The sequence below is a fragment of the Ochlerotatus camptorhynchus genome, unplaced genomic scaffold, assembly GCF_037179485.1.
Source record: "Ochlerotatus camptorhynchus isolate MF236.1 unplaced genomic scaffold, CSIRO-AGI_Acam_v1.1 ptg000055l, whole genome shotgun sequence".
Taxonomy (NCBI): Eukaryota; Metazoa; Arthropoda; class Insecta; order Diptera; family Culicidae; genus Ochlerotatus; species Ochlerotatus camptorhynchus.
The window spans coordinates 4755001-4777282 of NW_027040545.1; the positions used below are offsets into that span (position 1 = coordinate 4755001).

General features: G+C 40.2%; 2 protein-coding genes across 13 annotated transcripts in view; both read left to right on the forward strand.

Moving 5' to 3' along the window:
- The first annotated feature begins 7919 nt into the window (after positions 1 to 7919).
- On the forward strand, positions 7920 to 12112 carry pain (painless). Of its 2 annotated transcripts, none has more exons than XM_065239445.1 (6): positions 7920 to 8316; positions 8460 to 8645; positions 8756 to 10643; positions 10710 to 10840; positions 10897 to 10997; positions 11062 to 12112. In XM_065239445.1, the coding sequence occupies exons 1-6, from the start codon at positions 8254 to 8256 to the stop codon at positions 11471 to 11473; spliced, it is 2781 nt and encodes a 926-aa protein (XP_065095517.1). In that variant the 5' UTR covers positions 7920 to 8253; the 3' UTR covers positions 11474 to 12112. The 2 variants fall into 2 exon arrangements, with proteins under 2 accessions (XP_065095517.1, XP_065095518.1); XM_065239446.1 differs by having other exon boundaries at positions 7920 to 8301.
- A 6499-nt stretch (positions 12113 to 18611) lies between these two features.
- Ca-alpha1T (Ca[2+]-channel protein alpha[[1]] subunit T) overlaps positions 18612 to 22282 on the forward strand; it is a 39018-nt gene continuing 35347 nt past the window's right edge. For 10 of the 11 annotated variants that reach the window (XM_065239393.1, XM_065239386.1, XM_065239388.1 and 7 more), the window contains exon 1: positions 20003 to 20127. The gene's annotated coding sequence lies outside the window, so the exon portion shown is untranslated. Of the gene's footprint in view, positions 18668 to 20002; positions 20128 to 22282 lie in introns of those variants that run through there. The other variant, XM_065239387.1, reaches the window with a different exon arrangement.

Consider the following 22282-nt stretch of genomic DNA (forward strand, 5'->3'; position numbering starts at 1 on the left):
TATCGAGTCCCTCCCGATAACGGTAACTGGGTTGCGGATAGAGCTGGGATGGCAGCTATACAAGTTATGGGCAGATACCCCATTCAAGAAGTGGTTGCGAGCTCATACGAAGGCTTCGTCATCGCCAAAATCAACGGAATCTTCATGTGTAGTTGTTACGCACCCCTCAGATGGACGATTGAGAAGTTCTACGAGATGCTTGATGGACTTACCGAAGAGCTGGTCGGACGACGACCGGTAGTCATCGGAGGAGACTTCAATGCTTGGGCAGTGGAGTGGGGAAGCAGGTGTTCCAATGCAAGAGGGCACAGTCTGCTGGAAGCTCTGGCAAAACTGGAAGTTATGCTGGCCAATAAAGGCACCAGCAGCACTTTTCGCAGAGATGGCCGAGAATCCATTATCGACGTTACTTTCTGCAGTCCGTCGCTGATGGCAAACATGGATTGGAGAGTGTGCGAAGGATATACCCATAGCGACCATCAGGCGATACGATATGGCATCGGTCAACGGAATACTGCAGTATTCGCAGTACGGAGGACGAGAACTTGTGACCGAAAGTGGAAGACGAAAGCTTTCGACAAGGATTTGTTCGTTGAGGCACTTCGTGTGGACGGGAGTCCCGTAGATCTAAATGCGGACGAGCTGACAGAAACGTTAGTGAGAGCATGTGACACGACCATGCCGAGGAAACTGGAGCCAAATAACAGACGGCGTCCAGTCTACTGGTGGAACGAGGCACTTAGTACTCTCCGCGCTAGTTGTCTCAGAGCCAGAAGACGTGTTCAGAGAGCAAGAACGGAAGCAGACAGAGAGGAACGAAGAGAAGTGTTTCGAGCGGCCAGGGCCGCTTTTAAACGAGTGATTAAGCAGAGCAAGTCGAACTGTTTTAAGGAGCTGTGTCAAGACGCTGATGCCAACCCCTGGGGCGACGCATACCGAGTCGTGATGGCGAAGATCAGAGGTCCAACGATGCCCGCTGAAATGTGCCCAGAGAAGCTGAAAGTCATCGTGGAAGGACTTTTCCCGAAGCACGACCCAACAACCTGGCCACCTACACCGTACGGAGAAAGAGAGGGAGATAACGTCGAAATCACCAACGAGGAGCTCGTAGTAGTGGCGAAAGGATTGAAGGTGAAGAAAGCTCCCGGTCCGGATGGAATCCCCAACGTAGCGTTGAAAGCGGCGATCCAGTCATCCCCGGACATGTTCAGGATGGTGCTGCAGAAATGCCTGAACGAGGGTCACTTCCCTGACAGGTGGAAGATACAGAAGCTAGTGTTGCTGCCGAAACCAGGAAAACCGCCGGGGGATCCAGCATCATACAGGCCTATATGCCTGCTGGATACACTCGGAAAACTCTTGGAGAGGATCATCCTAAACAGGCTGACGAAATACACGGAGAGTGAGCACGGATTGTCGGATAGGCAGCTCGGATTCCGGAAAGGGAGATCGATGGTGGATGCAATTCGGACAGTGGCCGAGAGAGCTGAGAAGGCGTCCAAACAGAAGCGGAGAGGAGATCGATATTGCGCCGTGATGACAATCGACGTCAAGAATGCGTTCAACAGCGCCAGCTGGGAGGCCATCGCCGAAGCACTGCATAGAATGAGGGTCCCTGACTACCTGTGCAAGATTCTGAGGAGATATTCAGAACCGGGTTCTGGTCTACGAGACAGACATGGGACAGAGATCGATTAGGATCACAGCGGGAGTTCCACAAGGCTCCATCCTTGGTCCTTGGACGTCGTCTTGACGGTAACAGGCGAGACGCTGGAAGAGGTGGAAGTGTTGTCAACCGAGGTGATCGACATGATTGGTAACTGGATGCAAGGAGCGAAGCTGCAGATAGCCCACCACAAAACGGAAGTGTTATTGGTCAGTAACTGTGATGATCGATGACCGGCTAAACTTCAACAGCCACATCGAATATGCCTGTGAGAAGGCTTCGAAGGTCATCAACGCGATAGCTAGAATCATGCCGAACAACGCTGGTCCTAGCAGTAGCAAGAGGCGTCTTCTGGCCAGCGTGTCATCATCGATACTAAGATATGGAGGTCCAGCCTGGGTTCCATTGCTGGAAACGAAGCAGAACCAAAGGAAACTGAGCAGTACGTTCCGGCTCATGGCCATGCGAGTCGTGAGTGCGTACAGAACCATCTCGTCGGAAGCAGTATGCGTTATCGCCGGTATGATCCCTATCGGCATCACCCTGGCGGAGGACAGCGAGTGCTACAGGCGGAGAGAAGCCGGAAGAGTAAGGAAAGTTGTGAGAGTGGAGTCATTGGCGAAGTGGCAACAGGAGTGCAATACGGCGGAGAACGGTAGATGGACACATCGACTAATAACGATTCTTTTGAACTGGGTGAACAGAAAACACGGAGAAGTCAATTTCCACCTAACGCAGTTCCTGTCTGGCCACGGCTGCTTCAGGAAATACCTGCATCGGTTCGGACACGCAGCGTCCCCCCTCTGTCCGGAGTGTGGCAACGTCGATGAAACGCCGGAGCATGTGGTCTTCGACTGTCCAAGGTTCGAGGCAGTGCGAACGGAGATGCCCGTCCTTAACGTGGAGAATGTCGTCGTTGAAATGTGTCGAGAGGAGGGCACTTGGAATGCCGTCAGCAGGGCAGTCACGCAGATTATGTCGGAGCTGCAGCGTAAATGGAGAGAAGAGCAGCGATCTAGCAACGCCAGCTAGCGCTGAGAGTAAGACAAGTGCATGAGCACAGCCACCCCCCAAAGTAGTCGCTTCACAGTGGTCCCGGGGGGATCCAAGCAGAGGAGAGAGTAAGGAATGGGTTTTAGTGGAGCTGCACTAGGCAACTAGTGGATACTACACCGTGCCAACAGGCTTCTTGAAGCTTTCCTAAAACTTACTTTAAAAAAAACACACACACACACATACACAAACACAAACACACACGCGCGCGCACGCGCGTTATTACCCTGTGTGTCCATTAGAGTGATGCAAAATTTGAAATTTTCGCTCCACAATACTTAAACGATTCCAAATCAGATCCTGACTAACCTCTCAAAATTTGAACTCATTTGGTGAGAAACTGAGATGGCACAAACCATTTGAAGTTTGTATGGGAATTACTATGGTAAAACCAAGATTTTTGTTCATGTCTATCTAATAATTCACCATATCGGTTTGCTTCAAAAACTTTCAACTGTACTTGTAGGAAATTTGCCCAGCTACAACTTTGCTGGAGACCATTTTTTGATAAAATGCAAGGATCGAAAGTTATCAATGGTTCAATGCGCTGATGTCTTATGATCATGCTCAATTAACTGATCAGCAGGCAACATTGGTGTTTCTGGGGCGTTGAATAGGACACCAAAATCATGGCTACTATGTCACACTGCAAAATACAGTGTTGCCTACAGAGCAGCTGCTTGATCATGTCATAAGTTTATCAATCTTTTAAATAATTAATAACTTTTTCCTGTCTCGTTTTACATAGAAATGATCTGCAGCAAAGTTGTAGCTCAGAAAATTTTCTATAAGAATGGCTATAGAACCGTTTCGCAGCTCAATATGGAAAAAGACTAGAAGGCAATGAACAAAAATTTTAGATTTCCCATAGTAATTTACATGTAAACTTCAAATGGTTTGTGCGAAGTCTGTAACTTTTGGAGGCTAATCAGGACCCGATTTGAAACCATTTAAGCACTGTGGAGCGAAAAAGTCAAATTTTGCATCATTCTAGTGTCCATCTACCGTTCTCCGCTGCGTCCCACTCCCGTTGCCACTTAGCCAATGACTCCACTCTCACAACTTTCCGTACTGTTCCAGCTTCTCTCCGCCTGTAGCACTCGGTGTCCTCCGCCAAGGTGATGCCGATAGGGATGCGGGATGACGCTGCGTGTCCGAACCGATATCTCAATTCTAGATGCTCAATAAAACTCACACTAGCAAAACAACCTTCGAACTTCTTCAACCTTCTTTCATTCTTTCGCATCTACTTGCATGGTGCATCATCTTTTTTGCAGGAAATCTTCAGAATCGTCATCAATCTTCGTTCTATCTAGCTAACCACACCAAAACAAAATCTTTCCTGCATCGTAGATAGAGTCGTCCCCTCGGTCTGAACGTACCGCTTAAGACTACTCGTGGAATTTTGTTTTCCTGTAATTTTTCCCACAACTTTCTTACATCTTCCACGGAAGTTTGTTCCAGATTTATTATGATTTTTTTTTTGTATTACTTTCTCTGGAAATTTCTTCAAACTTCCAGCGGATGATTTCTCCAATTTATCCTTGCAGTTTATTCCGAATTTCTCCGGAAATACTATGGTTTCCTCCTCCTCCATCAGTGAGACTTTCAGACTTGCCCTGTTACTTCTGACTTCTGACCAAACGATTCTTACGATTTCTCCTAGGATCTCCGTCAGAGATCCTTAAAAAAGTCCTGCTGACATGCCCCAGAAATCCTGGATGTAAATCTCCTGACAGAGTCAGCTGCCTCTGGAAGTTTCTTTAAACTTCATTCGGAAACTTTTTCCGATATTTCTGGAAGTTGAGGTTGTAATCAACAATTTTTTCCACAATAATGATTTTATAATATTTCAATTACTCTTGTCCGCTTGTTACGCTGTCGGACATAGTGTCAGACATAGTGCGCTGTATTCGCACAATGATGCGTTATTGTGCGTTACGCGTACGTTATATTTAAAGTACAGGACGAGAGTAAAATCCAATGTTAACGTTGTTATGATATACTTCGTAGATTGGATACTAGCGACACTCACGTCTCTTCTGAAATTCTCAGTTAGACTACTTTCAGGAATAATGCTGGGGAGTAAACATTGGTTCAAATCTAAACAAGAGTAACAGAAGCATGACTGTCGCTATTTCTGGCCACGCCCATCTTTACCATAACTAGGGATTGGGAAGGAAATGTTGATGTAATACTTACTTAACGAGAGGCCACCGACTTAGCGACACCCTCATAAGTCCTACGGAGTTGGAGGGTTGGGTAGGGTATTCGGTTAGGATTCACCTCAATTTGGCGATGCAACCAAAAGTATGTATTGTTTATTTGTTGTTTATTTAATCTCTCGATAGCCGGCTATCGAAAGAACATATTCAATTTTAAGAGTCATGACGGAGAGCTTGAGATTAAACCCATGATTTTCTGCTATGTAAGCAAAAACGATCCCATCGAGCATCTCAGAACCATAACGCTTCGCGACAATGCAGGACTACGTTTTCGCTTGATATGCAAATAGTTTCCGAGGTTAATGTTCAATATCAAATATACAAATGATGGTGGCGATTTATTGTGCTGTGGAAGAGCTTGGGGTTAAATCCATGATTTTCTGCTCAGTAAGTAAAATCGATCCCTCCAGGGTCATCGAGCAGGGGCATGAAGTAGTTCGCCCCCATCCAGCTCGTCCCAAGAGGTTGAGAAGCCCTGCACAAACCCTCGTTGTGCAAAGGCAGGAGTGACGCCGGGTTCTTAGAGTGCTTAGCACTCTAAGCGGTCACATCTGTCCTAAGCTGCCCTGTTGGACAGTTGGCTGGCTATCACGTCTGCTCTAGAACTCAGGCGAACAACGAACAGCGAACAACAAGAGGAAGGCTCACTGTGCAGTAGCGAGTGTCACGTCGGACACAACACCTAGTGATGCGCCATAGCGCAACCGGCCCCCTCCCATGACGTAATGCTTTCGGGCGGTTCCGGGGAAGGCAAGGGCCTAGAGCTCAGAGTAAGGTTTAGTGGGTCGGGAGAGCTATTTCTCCCATCCCCACACCCTGAGTTTATCTTCTCAGGAGTCATAATCATCATAATCCACAGCGCTTCGCGTCAAAGTACGAATATATGGATGCACTATCTATTATTGAATCACTATTATTTACGATAATTACATGAAAGAAATAAAATATAAACTACAAACAAAACGTGACTACTAAAATCTCAAAAAGATATCCTCACAAATATATTTCACGCACCCAGGAATCTCAAAACCATCAAACGCTATAATGATACTCTGCACATGTTAGACACAAGAAGAGGCCAAAAAGTAAGCGTCCGACACACAAAACCCGCCAAATTCACTTGCAGTCACAATCAACGATTCTACGAATCGCAAGCGCTCACGAATCATAAAACCGCTGACTGCGACAATCTGAAGGTGAAATTGACAGGCTCTATGCGTCAAACAACCGCACTGCAATCTCCTCCCGCATCCAACAACACAAATCTCCATTACATTCTTCTTCTTCCTCGCATTTCAAGCTTATTGCGTATGGCATATTAGCTTATTGCGTGCTCTCAACTTAGTGTTCTAAGATGCACTTCCACAGTTATTACTTGAGAGCTTTCGATGCCTGTACCATTTTTGCATTAGTATAATTGTGTGGCAAGTACAATCATACTCTATGCCCAGGGAAGTCGAGAAATTTTCCAACCCGAAAAATTCCTAGATCGGACCAGGAATCGAACCCAGCCACCTCCAGCATGGTCTTGCTTTGTAGCTGTGCCTTTACCGACTGAGCTAAGGGAGGTCTCCATTACAACATCTAACGAATTCAAAACTCCGAAAATCACACATCTATAGCAAGTGAGTGCCATTCTTCATGATACACTTTTTCTGCCTATCTTTCTATTAGTCCAGTGGACATGAATTAGCTTCGCAACTTCGAAACTTCTAACTGGGAAAATTTTCAGATCACAAAAAATACTTGAAAAAAACTTTCAAAGGTAATTACAAGGAAAACAAATATTGATTATTTTACGTAAAAACGAGCAAGTAATATTAAATCTCTTGTATCGTATGCGAATGCTAATTGACTGTAACAAAAATAATATGCTTAAATAAAATAAAATATTAATAAAATTAATGCAAAATTTACTAGAAGATCATTACTTTATTGGTGAGAAGTTTCTAAAAAGCCCTTCCAGTTCCTCTGTATACAGAACAAATCTGATACTATAATCAGAATTGCTCAGTCTGCATGAAGCAGCCGATTTCATCAAGGAAATTCTATTAACAACCAAGAATTAATCGTTTGAGGCATACTGATGCATTATGAAGGTGATATGTGTCACTATAGGAAATCATCATCGTTGCAAATATAAAGAAATTAAACATAACCCTTTGCTTCAGTACCGTCAACCTCCATGTCCATGGGGAGGGGGACGAGAGTAAAATCCAATGTTGCGACAATATTAGTCGTACACGAGATTATCGGAAAAACTCAAAAACTCAAATCTCATGCATGAGTTTATGCGTCTATGAGTTTTGCCTCACAAAATTCAACGTCGCAAAAATCACAGATGAATTTTCAGGTTGAAAAATTCATGCCTTTATAGTTTGGCGATATTCATTGTTATTACTATTGTTTGTGCATCAGGGGTGAGAAAATAACACAATATGCATTAACATGCTATCCATTGACGTTTGAGTAGGTTTTATGAGTTCAAAGGGTTTAAAGTTTTCGGTTTTGTGAATGTGAGTGCGTGAACATGCATGAGAATCTCAAGCGGGATTTTTGTTTCTGCATTCGCACGGGAGTTTATTCTCGCTTTGAGTCTCAATGAATGAAATTTGAAAATGATTTTCTGAACACTGCTTGGGATACTTTCCAACCTTTTCTTGTAACATAAACGTAAAACATACTAGGTATTAGGATATCTTAAGAGTTCATACAAAAGCTTGTAATACAAACGATCATTTGTAGCTATGCGTCACGAATACATTTTGGATTGTCTTCCTCTATAACAAATAAACCTCGGAAAACGAAATGACGTGCTCGTTCAGTTCACCACGATCAACCAAACATATGGTTCATTTAATGGATTGTGCTGCAAACATGTGGGACGAACTAATACCAACTTGTAGCAAACGTTCATACAGCAGTGTCAACAGGTTATCCATTCACAGTTTTCGTGCAGCTCAAACTATCCGGTAGTATATATTTAGCCTCTTGCGCAGAATTCAGCTTTTGTCCAGTTGTAATCTTATTGTTCAATCTAAACTGGTAAATTAATCTTGTAAATTACTCGCATGCATGCAGTCGTCAGAATAAGTTAGTTAACCTGCTAAAAGTTTAACTGCTGAATGGTTTACAGTGACTAAGGCCTCCGTGAATAAATAATTAATTATAAGAGAATACATTTCCAGCCTTGACTGCAACGTCATGACTCACGTTAAACATTTTGGTCTTCCTCGATAGCTTTCTGAAGTTGAAAAGCGTATCAAAAACCGGTTTTTTTGGCATCAAGTGTGAGAATTTCGGGCCATAATGAACGGGCCAAACAATGTTCAGTTACTATGCATTGCTGATCCACAGGTAAGAATGACAATGGTAAATCTAGAGTAAGGGTGTACCTTCATCGAGAATCTCAGTAACGAAAGAAATTTAATTTCCATTGAAGTAGACACGCCCCAGCACAAACGAATCATTTCATTGCTTTTTATGTCGTATCATCATTCTTCTCATCTTTCTAGCGAGCACTTGCTGCTAGTTTGGCTGAGGGAAATATTAAACATTTTCAGTACGCTCTGAACTGGGGAGCTGATCCGAATGTACGGGACGATCGCACTGGATTTACAGTATTCGAACAAACTTGTCAGAAAGAGGGTAGTGCGGAATTCATTTTGGAATGTCTGAAAAATGGAGCCAATGTGCAAATGGTAAGACTTTGTTTGCAAAGCATTTACACATGTTGAATAAGTAAACAAACGATTTGTTTAAATAATGTTAATTATAGATCTTACAAAATCCACTCTGATTTCTCTTTTAGCAAAACGCTAATGGCAAGTATCCAATCCACTTTGCAACATCATCGCTAGATCCCAACAATATTCTAGTGTTATTGAATAATTCGACGGTTAACATTGACGTGGCTTATCAAGATCGAACGTCTCTGCATATGCTGTTCGAGGTGATAGATCAAAACAACTGGAGTAACGTTTTTCTATGCATCAAAGTATTGTTGAAAAATGGAGCAGATTTCAACATTCCCAACGATGATAATCGCACACCTCTTGGTGTGTTTGTAAAGAACTCGAAAAGTTGGAAAACGAAATCAGAGTTTTGGAGAAAGGAGATATTGGAACATTGTCTCCAACATACGAGCGTAGACGTTGACTCGTTTAGAAAAGGTGAGCTTCGGAATAAAATAGTAGAGTATTTCCCGGATACTATAATTCCCTCCTACATAATGGAGACTAATTTGGTGGTACTCATGTCCATGTTAAAGTCACACAAGGATGCAAAGTTTGATGTGGCTTACAAGCAATATAAGGATAAGCACAAACATGATACAAGTGCGTGGAAACAAGACTTGAAAGAGCTAGTGAAGGCTGCCGTCCATTCTGGAACGTTAGCATCGGTGAAGAAACTCGTGGAAGATGATTTCGTATTTGATTCAGATTCTGAACTACCAGAACTTCTAACCAGATGTTGTAGTTACGGAAATTACGATGTACTAAATTATTTGCTGTCAAAGCTCGGGCACACGGAGACTGATATCAAACAAATCAACAAAGAACCGCTTCTGTCACTGGTCATTAAGGAAATAAATATCCTCAAAAATAAGGACAAATGTCCATTTTTTAAGTGCCTCAACTGCTTGCTGGGTGATCAACGTATTGAAATCGATAAAGCAGATCAAAAAGGATTCAGTGCACTCCATTATGCAGTCAAATACAAAGTAGACGCGGCAGTGGAGTTACTCCTGAGAAATTCTGCATACATTGGCAAACAGAACATGTTCAAGGAATTGCCAATTTATGAAATGAGCCCAGAAGTGTTGGAAAACTACCTCGATTCGTGCTTAACGGCCAATGAGAAACGACCGGGAGATGATGCCTATGAAATCAATATTGATTATTCATGTCTGGTTCCACCGGAGTATAAAAAGAATTACAGTGGCAACAAAACTATCGCCACAAACTGTTTCGCGGATGAAATGTTACCAATCATGTACATGTCAAAATCATCAGACTTGAAACACCTATTGAAGCATCCCGTCATATCAAGTTTTGTGTTGATAAAGTGGCTAAGGCTGAGTCTTTACTTCTATATAAATTTCTTGATATGCACCCTATTCTTTCTGTCGTTTACTTGGTACGTTGTGGGTTGCTATGGACAGGATGATGTCGATCGTTTCCTCAAAGAGACATTAAGATGGTTGTCTTTAGTGGGTGCCACATACATGGCGCTGAGAGAACTTGGACAAATGATGCTACACAGGAAGATGTACTTTAAGTCACTGGAGAACTGGATGGAAATAGTCTTAATCCTTGCATCATACACAGTCCTTTTGAAGGAGGATTTCGAAAGCGAAATGAGGCAGGTTATATCTGCTATCGTTATTTTATTATCTGCCGTAGAATTTACCCTACTGGTAGGAACGTTACCAGTCCTCTCGATATCTACACACATGGTGATGCTGAAGACGGTATCTAAAAATTTCCTGAAGAGCTTGGTATTGTATTCTATAATACTGATTTCTTTCGCATTTTGCTTCTACACATTGTTCAATGTGAGAACTCCGAAAAACGATCAAGATGCCTCTTCCACGGCAGCTGAAAAGAGTGCAAACGAAGAAGAAGAAGAAGAAGATAAGTTCAATACGTTCTCTGATATAAGAACTTCTCTATTGAAAACGATGGTTATGTTGACTGGTAAGAAAATGATCATTATAAAGTATTCTTACTTTTGCAATTGATGACTTCTATGTTTCATTACAGGTGAATTTGAAGCTGCAAACATAAAATTTGACACCAACAGCACCAGTTACCTCATATTTGTTCTATTTATATTTTTTGTTGCCATTGTGATATTCAATCTGATGAACGGTTTGGCCGTTAGTGATACTGCGGTTTGTAATATATTATTAAAATACTTGAATTTGCATATAAGTGATGGATTTTATAGGCGATCAAAGCTGAAGCTGAATTAATAGGACTGTCACAAAAAGTTGATGTCATCTCCAAGTACGAGAATGCGTTAAAAACAACAGACATCAATGGATATCTGTAAGTGCCATTACTTCCTAAAAAAAACATTTAAAAAAATTAACACATTCATTTTTTTTTTCAGTACCAAAGCCATATTCAACCTATTTCCATCCACATTCCTTCAATTGTTCCCGGAATACTTACCCTTGCATTACGTCATCGTAATGCCCAATCAGTCTAACATCATACTCATTCCACGACCGAGCAGCAATGTCTTGTCAGCGTCTCGAACCGACGTAGAAAGTCACATAGAGCTATTGCCACTGGATAAACAACCGGAGGAGAAGATCAAGCTTACTATTGGCTGCTGCGTCTTGCCTTCATTCTCCCGAATGGATGGTAAAATATTGAAATATGCCAAGGAAATTTTACATTCTCGCAATAGAAAGAACCAATCGATGGAAAAAGATCAACTATACGAAATAAAATTGGCAAAGATGGAACGTGACATTGGAAAAATCCTTGCATATTTAAGCAATTCCAATTCAAAATAGCATAATATGTGTTTATTTATGAGCTGCCTATAAAATAAGGCACATACTACGTAATCATGTAAATTTCGGTGCTCTGAGACTGAAATATACAAGCTTCACTTAAGGCATAACCACAGACAAACAGACATAAAACATTGAATATTTCTCACTGTAAAACATCGTCGCTAAAACATTACCGATATCTGTTAAGTACACTGTGGTAGGTAGTACGTTGAACAGATGGCGGTAGTGTGTTAACGTCAAACGCAAGGGAATTGACTATGCGCGCCACAGGTGGCAGTACTACCAACTACGATACTTTTAAATTGTCTGTTAAATGTTTGTTCGATGAACAACTTGCGAGTGTTATGTCTGTTTGTCTGTGGCATAACATTCAAGCATTAAAGACGTGAAATGCAGTTTTTTTTTAAATTATTTATTATGGTGATTTTTAGCCACTTCTGGGCTAGATGAATCTAAGGTATTTCTCCTGGAGTTGCATATTTTTCAGTCTCAGAGTGCTTAATTATACATAACATTCAAAGCGTTTTTTTTTTAATATTACTTCATACGCGAAGTTTGCGATTTTCAGATTTGGTTGGAAATGTTATCTAACATGAAGCTTTAGTGGGATAATTTAGTAACAAGAGAATGGTCTTAGAAGAGGGTAGGTAGATAGTTCCGTTCATACTGTCGTACTCAAACGGAACTATCTACCTTCCCTCTTCTAAGACCATTCTCTAGTTAATAAATTATCACACTAATTCTTCATGTTAGATAGCATTTCCAACCAACTCTATATATAACATGTTTGTTTACGTTTCAATCTATACTTCAAACTCCGTCACGTGTATAATTAAATTGTTCTAAGTGTGAAGTTTATTTAGTTTATTTATTTATATTCCATTGAAAGGCAATCTAATGTTTTTTTTTTGTGAAAGTCACTGCAGTTCTATTTTTTTTATTAACTTATAAGTTGTTTTTAATAATTAATCTGGACTTCAACAGAATAATAAACAATCGCTACAATGTGCATCCACTTTGTGATTTGATTTTTTACAGTTACTTCAACACTAGGTATGGATACTCACCACTACGTCGAGGCCGTCCCCGTTGTGGTTTGATGTATTGTGATGACACTTCTGGATGATCTTGCTTGAACGCGGTTTAATTTGCTAATTACGTGAGTAAGCGTAATTATTCGTTGTGCGTTACCCACTACCACTTCATTACCTACCACCATCCTTAGTTTTCACGTAGCTCGACTGAACGGGAATCCCACCGAAAGTAATGAGGCATTGCACAATTGATCTCGCGGTAGGAGTCTGGAAATTGATGTACTATACCATACAATGACTAACTGATTACGCTAATCATGAATCATACATTTCATACACTTCTCTGGTGATGATATCATTGGCTAGAGCTGACCCAATCCTTGCAATCACACTTAAGCGTTCAGATACCTCTATAGACTTCACTGAATGCCCAAATATTAAAGGGCGGTTCTCAAAAAAAGTTTGTTTACTAGAATACAAATAGGGTAAATGTCGGCTTCGGCACCCATTGACTGTTTTCGGCAACCAAAATTTAAACGTTAATTTCACTATGTTTTCCCATCAACACACTTCCCTGAATGCATCCAAACGATTCTTTAGTCTTTCAGCTTCAATCTGATTGTATGTGTACGTCTGAGCAGTCCTGTTATGCCAGATTTGTATTCAAATGAAGCATACGTACTCTAAAATGGGGTTGATTTCAAGTTGCCGATAATAGAACAGCTGGTTAACACGCAGTTCTAATGGGAAGGTTGCCGAAGAAAACGAGGCTGCCGACAATAGTCACACTCACCTGAGAAGTTTGGAGCGTTGTAAAAACCCTTTCAAACAGTTCTGAAGAATTCTGTCGATTAGAATGGATAGAGAAGCAAGCAGCAGATGAATGTAAACTAACAGACACGTCATATATGTGCGTGACGCTGGGAAAATGCTAATAGAAGTGCGGACACTGCTTAGATTGACGAGAATACGTAAATTCCCCTATCTTATTTTAACGCCAAATTAATGATATTTGTTTTCATAAAACAAACTTCGTTAAGTGAAATATCGTTTTTGGCAGTATCTAGAAAACTATCATACTGAGATTTTTTTGACTACATTTTTGGATTCAGCGCACGATTATACTTAATCATAGGTGAAACTTTGATTTTTTTTCCATGATTTGTTTTCCGTCGATCTTACCGTACTGAGTACCAATGCTACCGACGCCAGGAAGGCAGCTCCCACACCTGGACCCTACGTATCGACCCATCAACTCATAGACCGGGCTTTACTTCCCTTCCGAAGAAAGGCATGATTAGAGATTTTATGCCTCAGAACATCCCGGCGGCGCTGACTGGGATTGAACCCAGGCCTGCTGGGGTGAGAGGTAATCACGCTTACCACTACACCACCGGCGGCGCTTATTTGTAGACTAGTGTAATCATTATAACATTATAACATTTTTTATCTCTGTGGTCTAAACAAGACATAACCGAACCGTTCGGTATGGTTTTACAGATACGTCTGGAAAATTGTGGTAGGCCCAAAAGTCTGTATTTTATACGGATAATCTGACAAAGGTAAATGGCAATCAAATCCTCTGTTGTTTTATAAATCTAAATCGCCTCTTGAAAAATGTACCAGATGGACGGAAAGTATTATTTGTTGTATCATTTTCACAAGGCGATGTAAGCCAGTAACGAAGTCAACCGGAAACTTGGCCTTGACTTAAAAGTACATAGCTGAAGGCGCTAGAAAAAATATAACTATTAATTAAAACTATGTTAATACACTTAAACTCATGATAGATACTGACAATACTTTCGTCCTGACCTTGTACATAAATTCTCTAGAAAAACATCCTTACTTCCACGCGCACTTTCACATTACGCATTTAAAAAGTGTTTTGATATAAAGTTCTAGTAGGATGATTCATCCACCTGTTTACAGAAGTTCGGTGAAAAATCACTTACATATGGTAACTTCCCGAATAAAAAATACAAAAAGTAAACCTTTAAGATATACAGCGCCATAAATTCCTATGAGCACAAGGACATTTTTCGGTTGTAAGATTAAATAGCATGTCCAAAACAAAACTTCAGTATTGTGCATGGAGGAAGATGTTAGATCAGTTGGTTATTTCTGCTATAAGACGCTTTTATATTATTTCTCAATATTTGCTTAGAATAATTAAACGCGTTTTATGGATGAAAATTCTGATAAGCGCAGCTTTCTTTTTATATTATTTTGACCACCATTTTTCAGAATTGTGTCATAAATTCGATTCGGCATGGAATCAAAGAGATTTTCCAACATTATTAATGGAATATTATGCCATTCATCCCTTACTGCAGTTTGTAGTGCATTAATGGTCGAAAAGTGCCGGCCACCACTGTATATCCGTGTTGCCAGAATCCCCCAAAGATAGGGTAAAAGTAAACGTCGCCAAAATGTGTTCAGCTTCCGATAATTAAAGTATTGTCGAAAAACTGGAGGCAGAAAGTTTTGATTGAAGAAATTTTATTGTCCACGCTTAAATACTTATTTTCCAATTAGAAGATAAAGGAGATTTCTAATGGGTTTTCTTAATTACCACAGTAAGTAAAAACACGACTAGTTCCAATCGCTGTCGAGATAGAAGTGTCGACCTCAATCCATATATTTTCGATCACACTTTCATACGCATGCGTTACTCTGTAGTCCAATTCAAACCACAGTTGATTTTACAGCAAAGCCTCGCTAAGGCGTACACGACAGAAATCAGGTTAATAAATTTGTTAAATTTTTATGCAATGCCCGAGCCAATTACTGAAGCATTTCTTGGTAAGTATAGCATCCTCTTTTGTATGCACTTGCAGCTTCCTAACATTCGTATTAGAATGCTTTTTTGATTATTCATGAACTCTTGATCGCTGGGAATGCTTGCGAATATTTGAAGTGAACAAAAAGGTGAACAAAGAGCTTTTTCACATTTACATCGCTGTGCAGCAAATGTAAATTTTTGAGGGAAATTATATGTGTCCAGTCTAGTTTTTTGTTTGCTAATCTGGTTTTTATAAATAACTTAGGGTTATTCCTGAAAAGCTTTTAATAAATTGAGTTCTCAAAAATGTCTTATTTAAGATACTTTTAGAACTTTTTATACCGCATGATTTTACTGGAGCAACCAAATTGCTACCTCTTGTTGAAAAGTTATTAAAGATCTTCGTGAAAAATACGCCCATTTTTAAAGTTAATTAAATGAGTTAAACAAAAATGGCTCTCGTAGATTTTACACCATACATGAATAAAATCACGATCTATCAAATGCAACTAGTAACATAAAAATCCAGATGAATGTGGGCGTTGCCGCTTCCGTATCCGCTTGGTTTGCAGACCTCCGTCGCTCCGTATCGATGAAAATACGCCAGAGACACATCTTGCTACTGCTCGATCCAGAGTTGTTTAAGAGATGAACTCGACAGTGAGCATTCATAAGGGCGTATACGCGATGATCGATTCTCTTCATCGATTTTCTCTTTTCTTAATAACTCGCTAGATTTAACGTTTGTCGGTGCGTTTGTTGTTGCTTTTGAAAGCCAATACAACCTATTACAACTCTACATTGAACAAATTCTACAAAATTGTTTCGCTTAGCTGTAGCAATGCAAAGAGAAAAACGATGAAGAGAATCGATCATCGCGTATACGCCCTTATGCATGCTCACTGTCGAACTATAGCCTACGACTAAAAATTTCTATAATAAAGTATTCAAAAACAAAAATCCAGAGTTGTTTGGTATGAATTTAGCTAGGACCGTCTGTAGTATCCATCCAGAAGCAATATATGTATTCATTGATTTTAATGTAAACCAGTATTTAATTCGGGTTTGTATTTTAAGTAGGGTAAATGTCGGCTTCGGCACCCATTGACTGTTTTCGGCAACCCAAATTTAAACGTTAATTTCACTATGTTTTACCATCAACACACTTCCCTGAATGTATCCAAACGATTCTTTAGTCTTTCAGCTTCAATATGATTATATTTGTAGGACCGAGCAATCCTGTTATGCAAGATTTTTCTTCAAATGACGCATACGTACTACAAAATGGGGCTGATTTCGAGTTGCCGATAATAGAACAGCTGGTTAACACGCAGTTCTAATGGGAAGGTTGCCGAAGAAAAAGAGGTTGACGACAATAGTCACACTCACCTGAGAAGTTTAGAGCGTTGTAAAATCGTTTTCAAACAGTTTTGAAGAATTCTGTCGATTGGAATGGATGGAGAAGCAAGCAGCAGATGAATTGAAACAAACAGACACGTCATATATGTGCGTGACGCTGTGAAAATGCTAATAGAAGTGCGGACGCTGCTTAGATTGACGAGAATACGTAAATTCCCCTATGTATCTGCATGTGTTTCATATATTGCTTCTCATGGGTACTACGCCACCTTGATGGCCATTGCCGACTTCTCGCAGTCATAATCGACGTGGTATTTCAGCACGCGCTTCGAGGCTACGGCATGCTCCCCGACGGTAAGTTCTGCCCGCTGCACCTATCTACCTACATCCTACAGCTTCGCTCCTTGCATCAAGTTTTCATCCGTTTGGATCGCCTCGGTTGCCAACATTTCCACCTCTTCTAGCGTCTCGCCTGTTGCCGTTAAGACGACGTGTGTGTGTTATCCTCTATCCCACACCCATCCGGGGGCGTTGGACAAGTAGAACTGCGAATAATTTGATCAAATCTCATGCTCCGTAAAGCTGGGTTTAGATAGGGCAAGTCAATTGATCAAGTCAGTTGAATTCAACTGACCTGAACGCGAATTGAACGTGTAAACCATGCCATTCAACTGACTTGATCAACTCACTTGAATTGAAAAAAGTTGAACCAGACTCAACTTTTCAAGCCAATTGAATTCAACTGAGTTGATCATTTGACTTGCCCTATGTAAACCCAGCTTAATTGTGCCCTTCATGTTGTGAAGACTAGTACTTCAAAAAGGGTAACTCAAGAAGTTAAGGGAATAGGATGCACTAGATATCCACAACAGGTACAGCAAAAGATCACATAGACGCCCTAGACACTTACTACTCAGGGGGTAGAAGGTCAAGAAGAGCCACCGCCGCCAACTAAAGCTTGAACCGGGTACCTGAGACTCCACGATATACCCGCGGCAAGGGTCAGCAGATGATGCTAGAATGAAATATGTTTTATTTGGATATACAAAATGTTTGAAGCCATGCGTTATCAACACCATAATTTGCATCACCATAAATACACTTTTCATTGTTTCGATTGTGTCATCACCGCCAACACAAAACATTTCGGATGGTGTTCACTCTCTCCCTTTTTCTCTTCTACACTACTGCAATGAAACGATGAAACGCTCACTTGACATCCTCCATTCCGCGGACCTGATTTTCTCATATAATGGATATGAAATTGAGTTTTTGGAAACCAAAGCAAAATGGTCATTATTACCACCCTAGTTTCCATCACAGACCACACAATTTTTTCGATTGAGTTTCACTGATTTTTCACATTTGATAATGCACTCAACACTTCTAGTAGAAGAACCATACAAATTTCACTCGCGATGCCACACATTTCTGGACCGGGAGTACAAGCGAAGACAGAAAAAAAAAACAAACAACGCAGATAGCGACATCTCTTCTGATGCTTGCAAACATGATAAATCTGTTACCTTTAAGACGACGACGTCCGCAAAACCAACGATCTCAACACCTTTGGACAGCTTTAGACCGTTGGAACAATGCCTATTTGTCTCAGTGTATAAAAAGGTTGTCAATTGAGACAAGGAAGTCGAACAAGGTCGTATTCGGTCGAGGTAGGTTTGACAGTTATTTTTGACAGAAAAACCCGAGTAAGTACGGGCAATTTCTAGTGTCATTATACAGACTGTACAAATTCTACATTGATTAATTGGGTCTCACAGCTTTTGAATGAATCGTTATAGTTGTGTAGGTATTAAGCAACATTATTCAAAAACGGACGAATCTATCTTTCTATGTGACGCTGTAGAATACGTACCCACGAATGGATGACCACAAACATATCAACCAAAAGCATTGGGTGTGGAAAGAAAGTTTCAAGCGTTTTAATTATTGATGTCGTAGTTAACCAGCGTCCAGCTTTCACCAGTATAACAAAGGCGAGCAGCGTATCAAAAGGTTTATTCCAGGATTACGGTCTTTGTTCCTCTTTGCAGTTTATCGGGAGCAAAACTACGGGTTGAATTTGAAAAGCTAGTTACTATTCCCATGATTTAACAAGCCTGCTTGCAGATGAGATCGTTCAGTTTGTACCATTTGCTAAGGTTGGGACAGCATCTCAACAGGCTTATGTCAACGATTGAGAGCTAGCTGATATGCTCTCCAACGCATACGTCGGTTTGTGAATATATCTAGATAGAGCTGGAATTAGGGCGTAACAGCTTTTGTAAACAATGACTTCTCTCGATGATTTCTAGGAATTCAAGGCACGCCCACGCAAACTAACATAACATTCGGGTAGAGGAAGTCGTCCCCTACCCGATGGTGATGTTGATTTGAGTTGGCGAGCCTTGATTTTCTAGAAATCATCGAAAGAAGTCATTGTTTACAAAAGCTGTTACGCCCTAATACCAGCCCTATCTAGATATCTTAGCTTGATGGTCACCAATAGTTCAGGTGGAAGATCTTATAACACATAAGCTTTGATTAAAAGCAAATCATCGATGACTGACGAAAAGTTGGTATGTTAATAAAAAACGAGTGACTGGTGCGAGTACTGAAAGGTTAACACAGGAACGCCGCAGCAGGGCATTCAATTTGCTGCTTCGCGTCAGCAAGCAAATCCAAACTGCATTGAGATGACAAAATGACGTAAACGCCATCATGGTAAATTTTCAATTTTCAGTGATGAACTAGCCTATGGCTAAAGATCTCTTAAATAAAGATTCAAACAAAAATCAATTTTCATCATATTTGAGTTCTACATCCATAATGACACACACAAACACCCAACACTTGTACAAAATTTTATTTTGAAGCATGCAGATAAAGTGATGTTATCCATACATTTTCGGAGAATCAGTGAAAAAAATTACTATTTCTACACATAAGTGTAGATTGTCTACGCGGGGGGAGGGGTTGTCCTATCGAAAAACAGTCAAAGTAGTTTATGATTAGCCCCCAACTGTTGTACGCTCCCCTTTATCTTTTATTTACTTATCCCATAGAAGCATACAATTTCAGAGAACGACCAAGCGCAACCTGTTGCGTATTTCAATCCGTGTAAATCAGAATTATTCCACGTATAAACTAACGGTTTTTCCTCATCCAGTGAGGTATAACGATGTACTGGAATCATGTAAACAAATCCCTAGAATTTTGCGAACCACCCGCTTCGGCATTCAGCTGTTGCATCTCTTCGGTGGAAAACACGTTTGTTTACATTTAATACGCATGCGTTCCGATGGATCGGAAAATTTAGTTCTCAATCGTCTTTTGCATTTTCCAGTTCACTTTCAGTGTTCAAGTTTCATCAAGTACCCAACACGAAATTCAGATTTCAAAATCTCAATTAAACATTTCCTGTGAAGTAGAAACAAATTTTGTAGTGCCCTAGTAGAACTTCGTTGTCTTACAAGGTGAGGAAAAGTTAAATTATTTAACTGGAACATAAATCTACCCATGAAATCGTTATTTGCAAAAAGCGATGAAACGCCCAATGTGAGCCATCTTGGATTTCCTGATCAAGATCATTTTTTCTCAATTAATCTCCTGAGTGGAAAAGGTGAAAAGGACAGCATTTTCCGTGAAAATATCGATAGATCTAGTTCTAGACCTAAAAATTGAGATCCCAGCTACAAGGTATACAATAATAAGTCAAATGTCCATTTCCGGTACGTTAAATTGCATCGGAGGGTTAAGCACCTGAGGGTAATCAATCAAAGCTCACCATAATCTCTGGGATTAAGAATTTCAGGAGATGAATAGAATTTGCAGAATGATCAACAAATATCGCGAGAAAGAAATACGCGTTGTGTGTGTATGTGTGTGTTTTATAGTTTTTAGAGTATGTTTTATAGCAAGGACAAAACCACAAGGTGTGCTGGTGCTAGTGTACTAAAATCGTACTAAAAAAATTGTCAACACAATGTAAACAGGTTTCAGCATCTACATATCAGCATATCGTTTCTAAGGTGTTTACATTTGTGATGGTATGCTGGTGTTAGTGTACTAAAACTGTACTAAAATTTAGTCTGCATAATGCAAACAGAGCGTCAGCAACTACGAGCATGAGATTTCAGGAGCAACTGAAATTCGTTCTAGTTGGTTGAGTTGGTTGAGCTGCTCATATACATTCAAAAGCGAATATCTCAATAAAACCAAAGAAAAAAATGAAAAACAGAAGATTTTTATCGATGGGCCCAATCTTTTAATCTATATACCAACATTAAAGCCATTCCCCCGTTTCCAGTATATCATTAAGAAACGAAAAGCCTGCTAAAAGTTGCAAAAACTTAAAGTCATAATTTTACGTTCATAATTCTAAGTTAAATTAGACGTTTTCCGCGGATACAACATACAGTGTATCTCAAAATTGAGCGTACAGATGTCCTTAAAGTTTAGAAAAACAGCTGTAAAAGCCCAATTTAAAGAGATACGTTTTTGAATTTTTGGTTGCTGAATCATCATACATTTATCAATTATTGGTACAGTAATGGGCTTATTTGGTTGCGTTTCTTAAAGGTAAGAGCTATTTGAGAAAAGCGCTTTTTTCTTGAAATACCTTATTATCTTAAAATACAATGAACTAAACTTCTTGAAATTTTTCTCATTTTTAGGTGTTGTTAAGATTATTAATATTCCATTAACATTTTTCTAAAATTCGTCCAATAGGTAAAAAGTTGAAAATCGAGCGTTTTACTAAAATAAATCTAACTTCATACAGGTTCTACAAATAAAGTCCAATCCTATAGCGAAAAATCAATAAATATCTGAGATTTAAAAAAAAATACTACAAGGGATAGTCCTATGGGGTTGTACGCAATGGTGGTGTAGGACTACGTAGTTTTATATAATAAATCTTATTTGTTAACTACAGCAGGAGCTTGTGTTTTGTGTAGGAATAGAAATTTGAGCGGGATTCCCTCTGTTTATACTCTTTAGTATGACGCGCTTGACATAGATGGCCCACTGCGACTCACGAAGAGCTACTGATTCCGATCAATAGCGGTGCGGCTTCTTCCGAGGGGGGCGACTCTATCTACGATGCAGAAAAGATTGTGTTTTGCTGTGGCTAGCTGCACGCACGCTGAGTAGATAGAAGGAAGATTTATGTCGATTTTGAAGATTTCCTGCAAAAAGATGAAGAACGATGCAAGTAGATGCGAGAAATGAAAGATGATTTTTCGAAGATTGATTTTAGATGTGTCGCCCCCTCGGCTTCTTCCTCCTTCTATGGATGCTCATGTGGGCTGCAGCTTGCTGCTTGCAGGCAGCCTTTCGTTGCGTATTGGAGAACACCACCGCTCACAACGCGGTGATTGAATAAACACCGTATGGTTAGGGAAATCGCTTTTCGTAGGCAATTGGTGAAAATTTTAACTATCATAGCAACAGTTGCACATTTGTGCAATTTTCAATAGTGACATTTTGAAAAATAAATAAGGTCTTAAATTTAACAAATCTGCAGAAATATTTCTGATTGATTGGTGTTAAAATTATTGAAATTGGTCCAGGCGCAACTGAGTTATTAACGTTCAAATTCTTTCATAATTTTGTTACATGTTACATTTT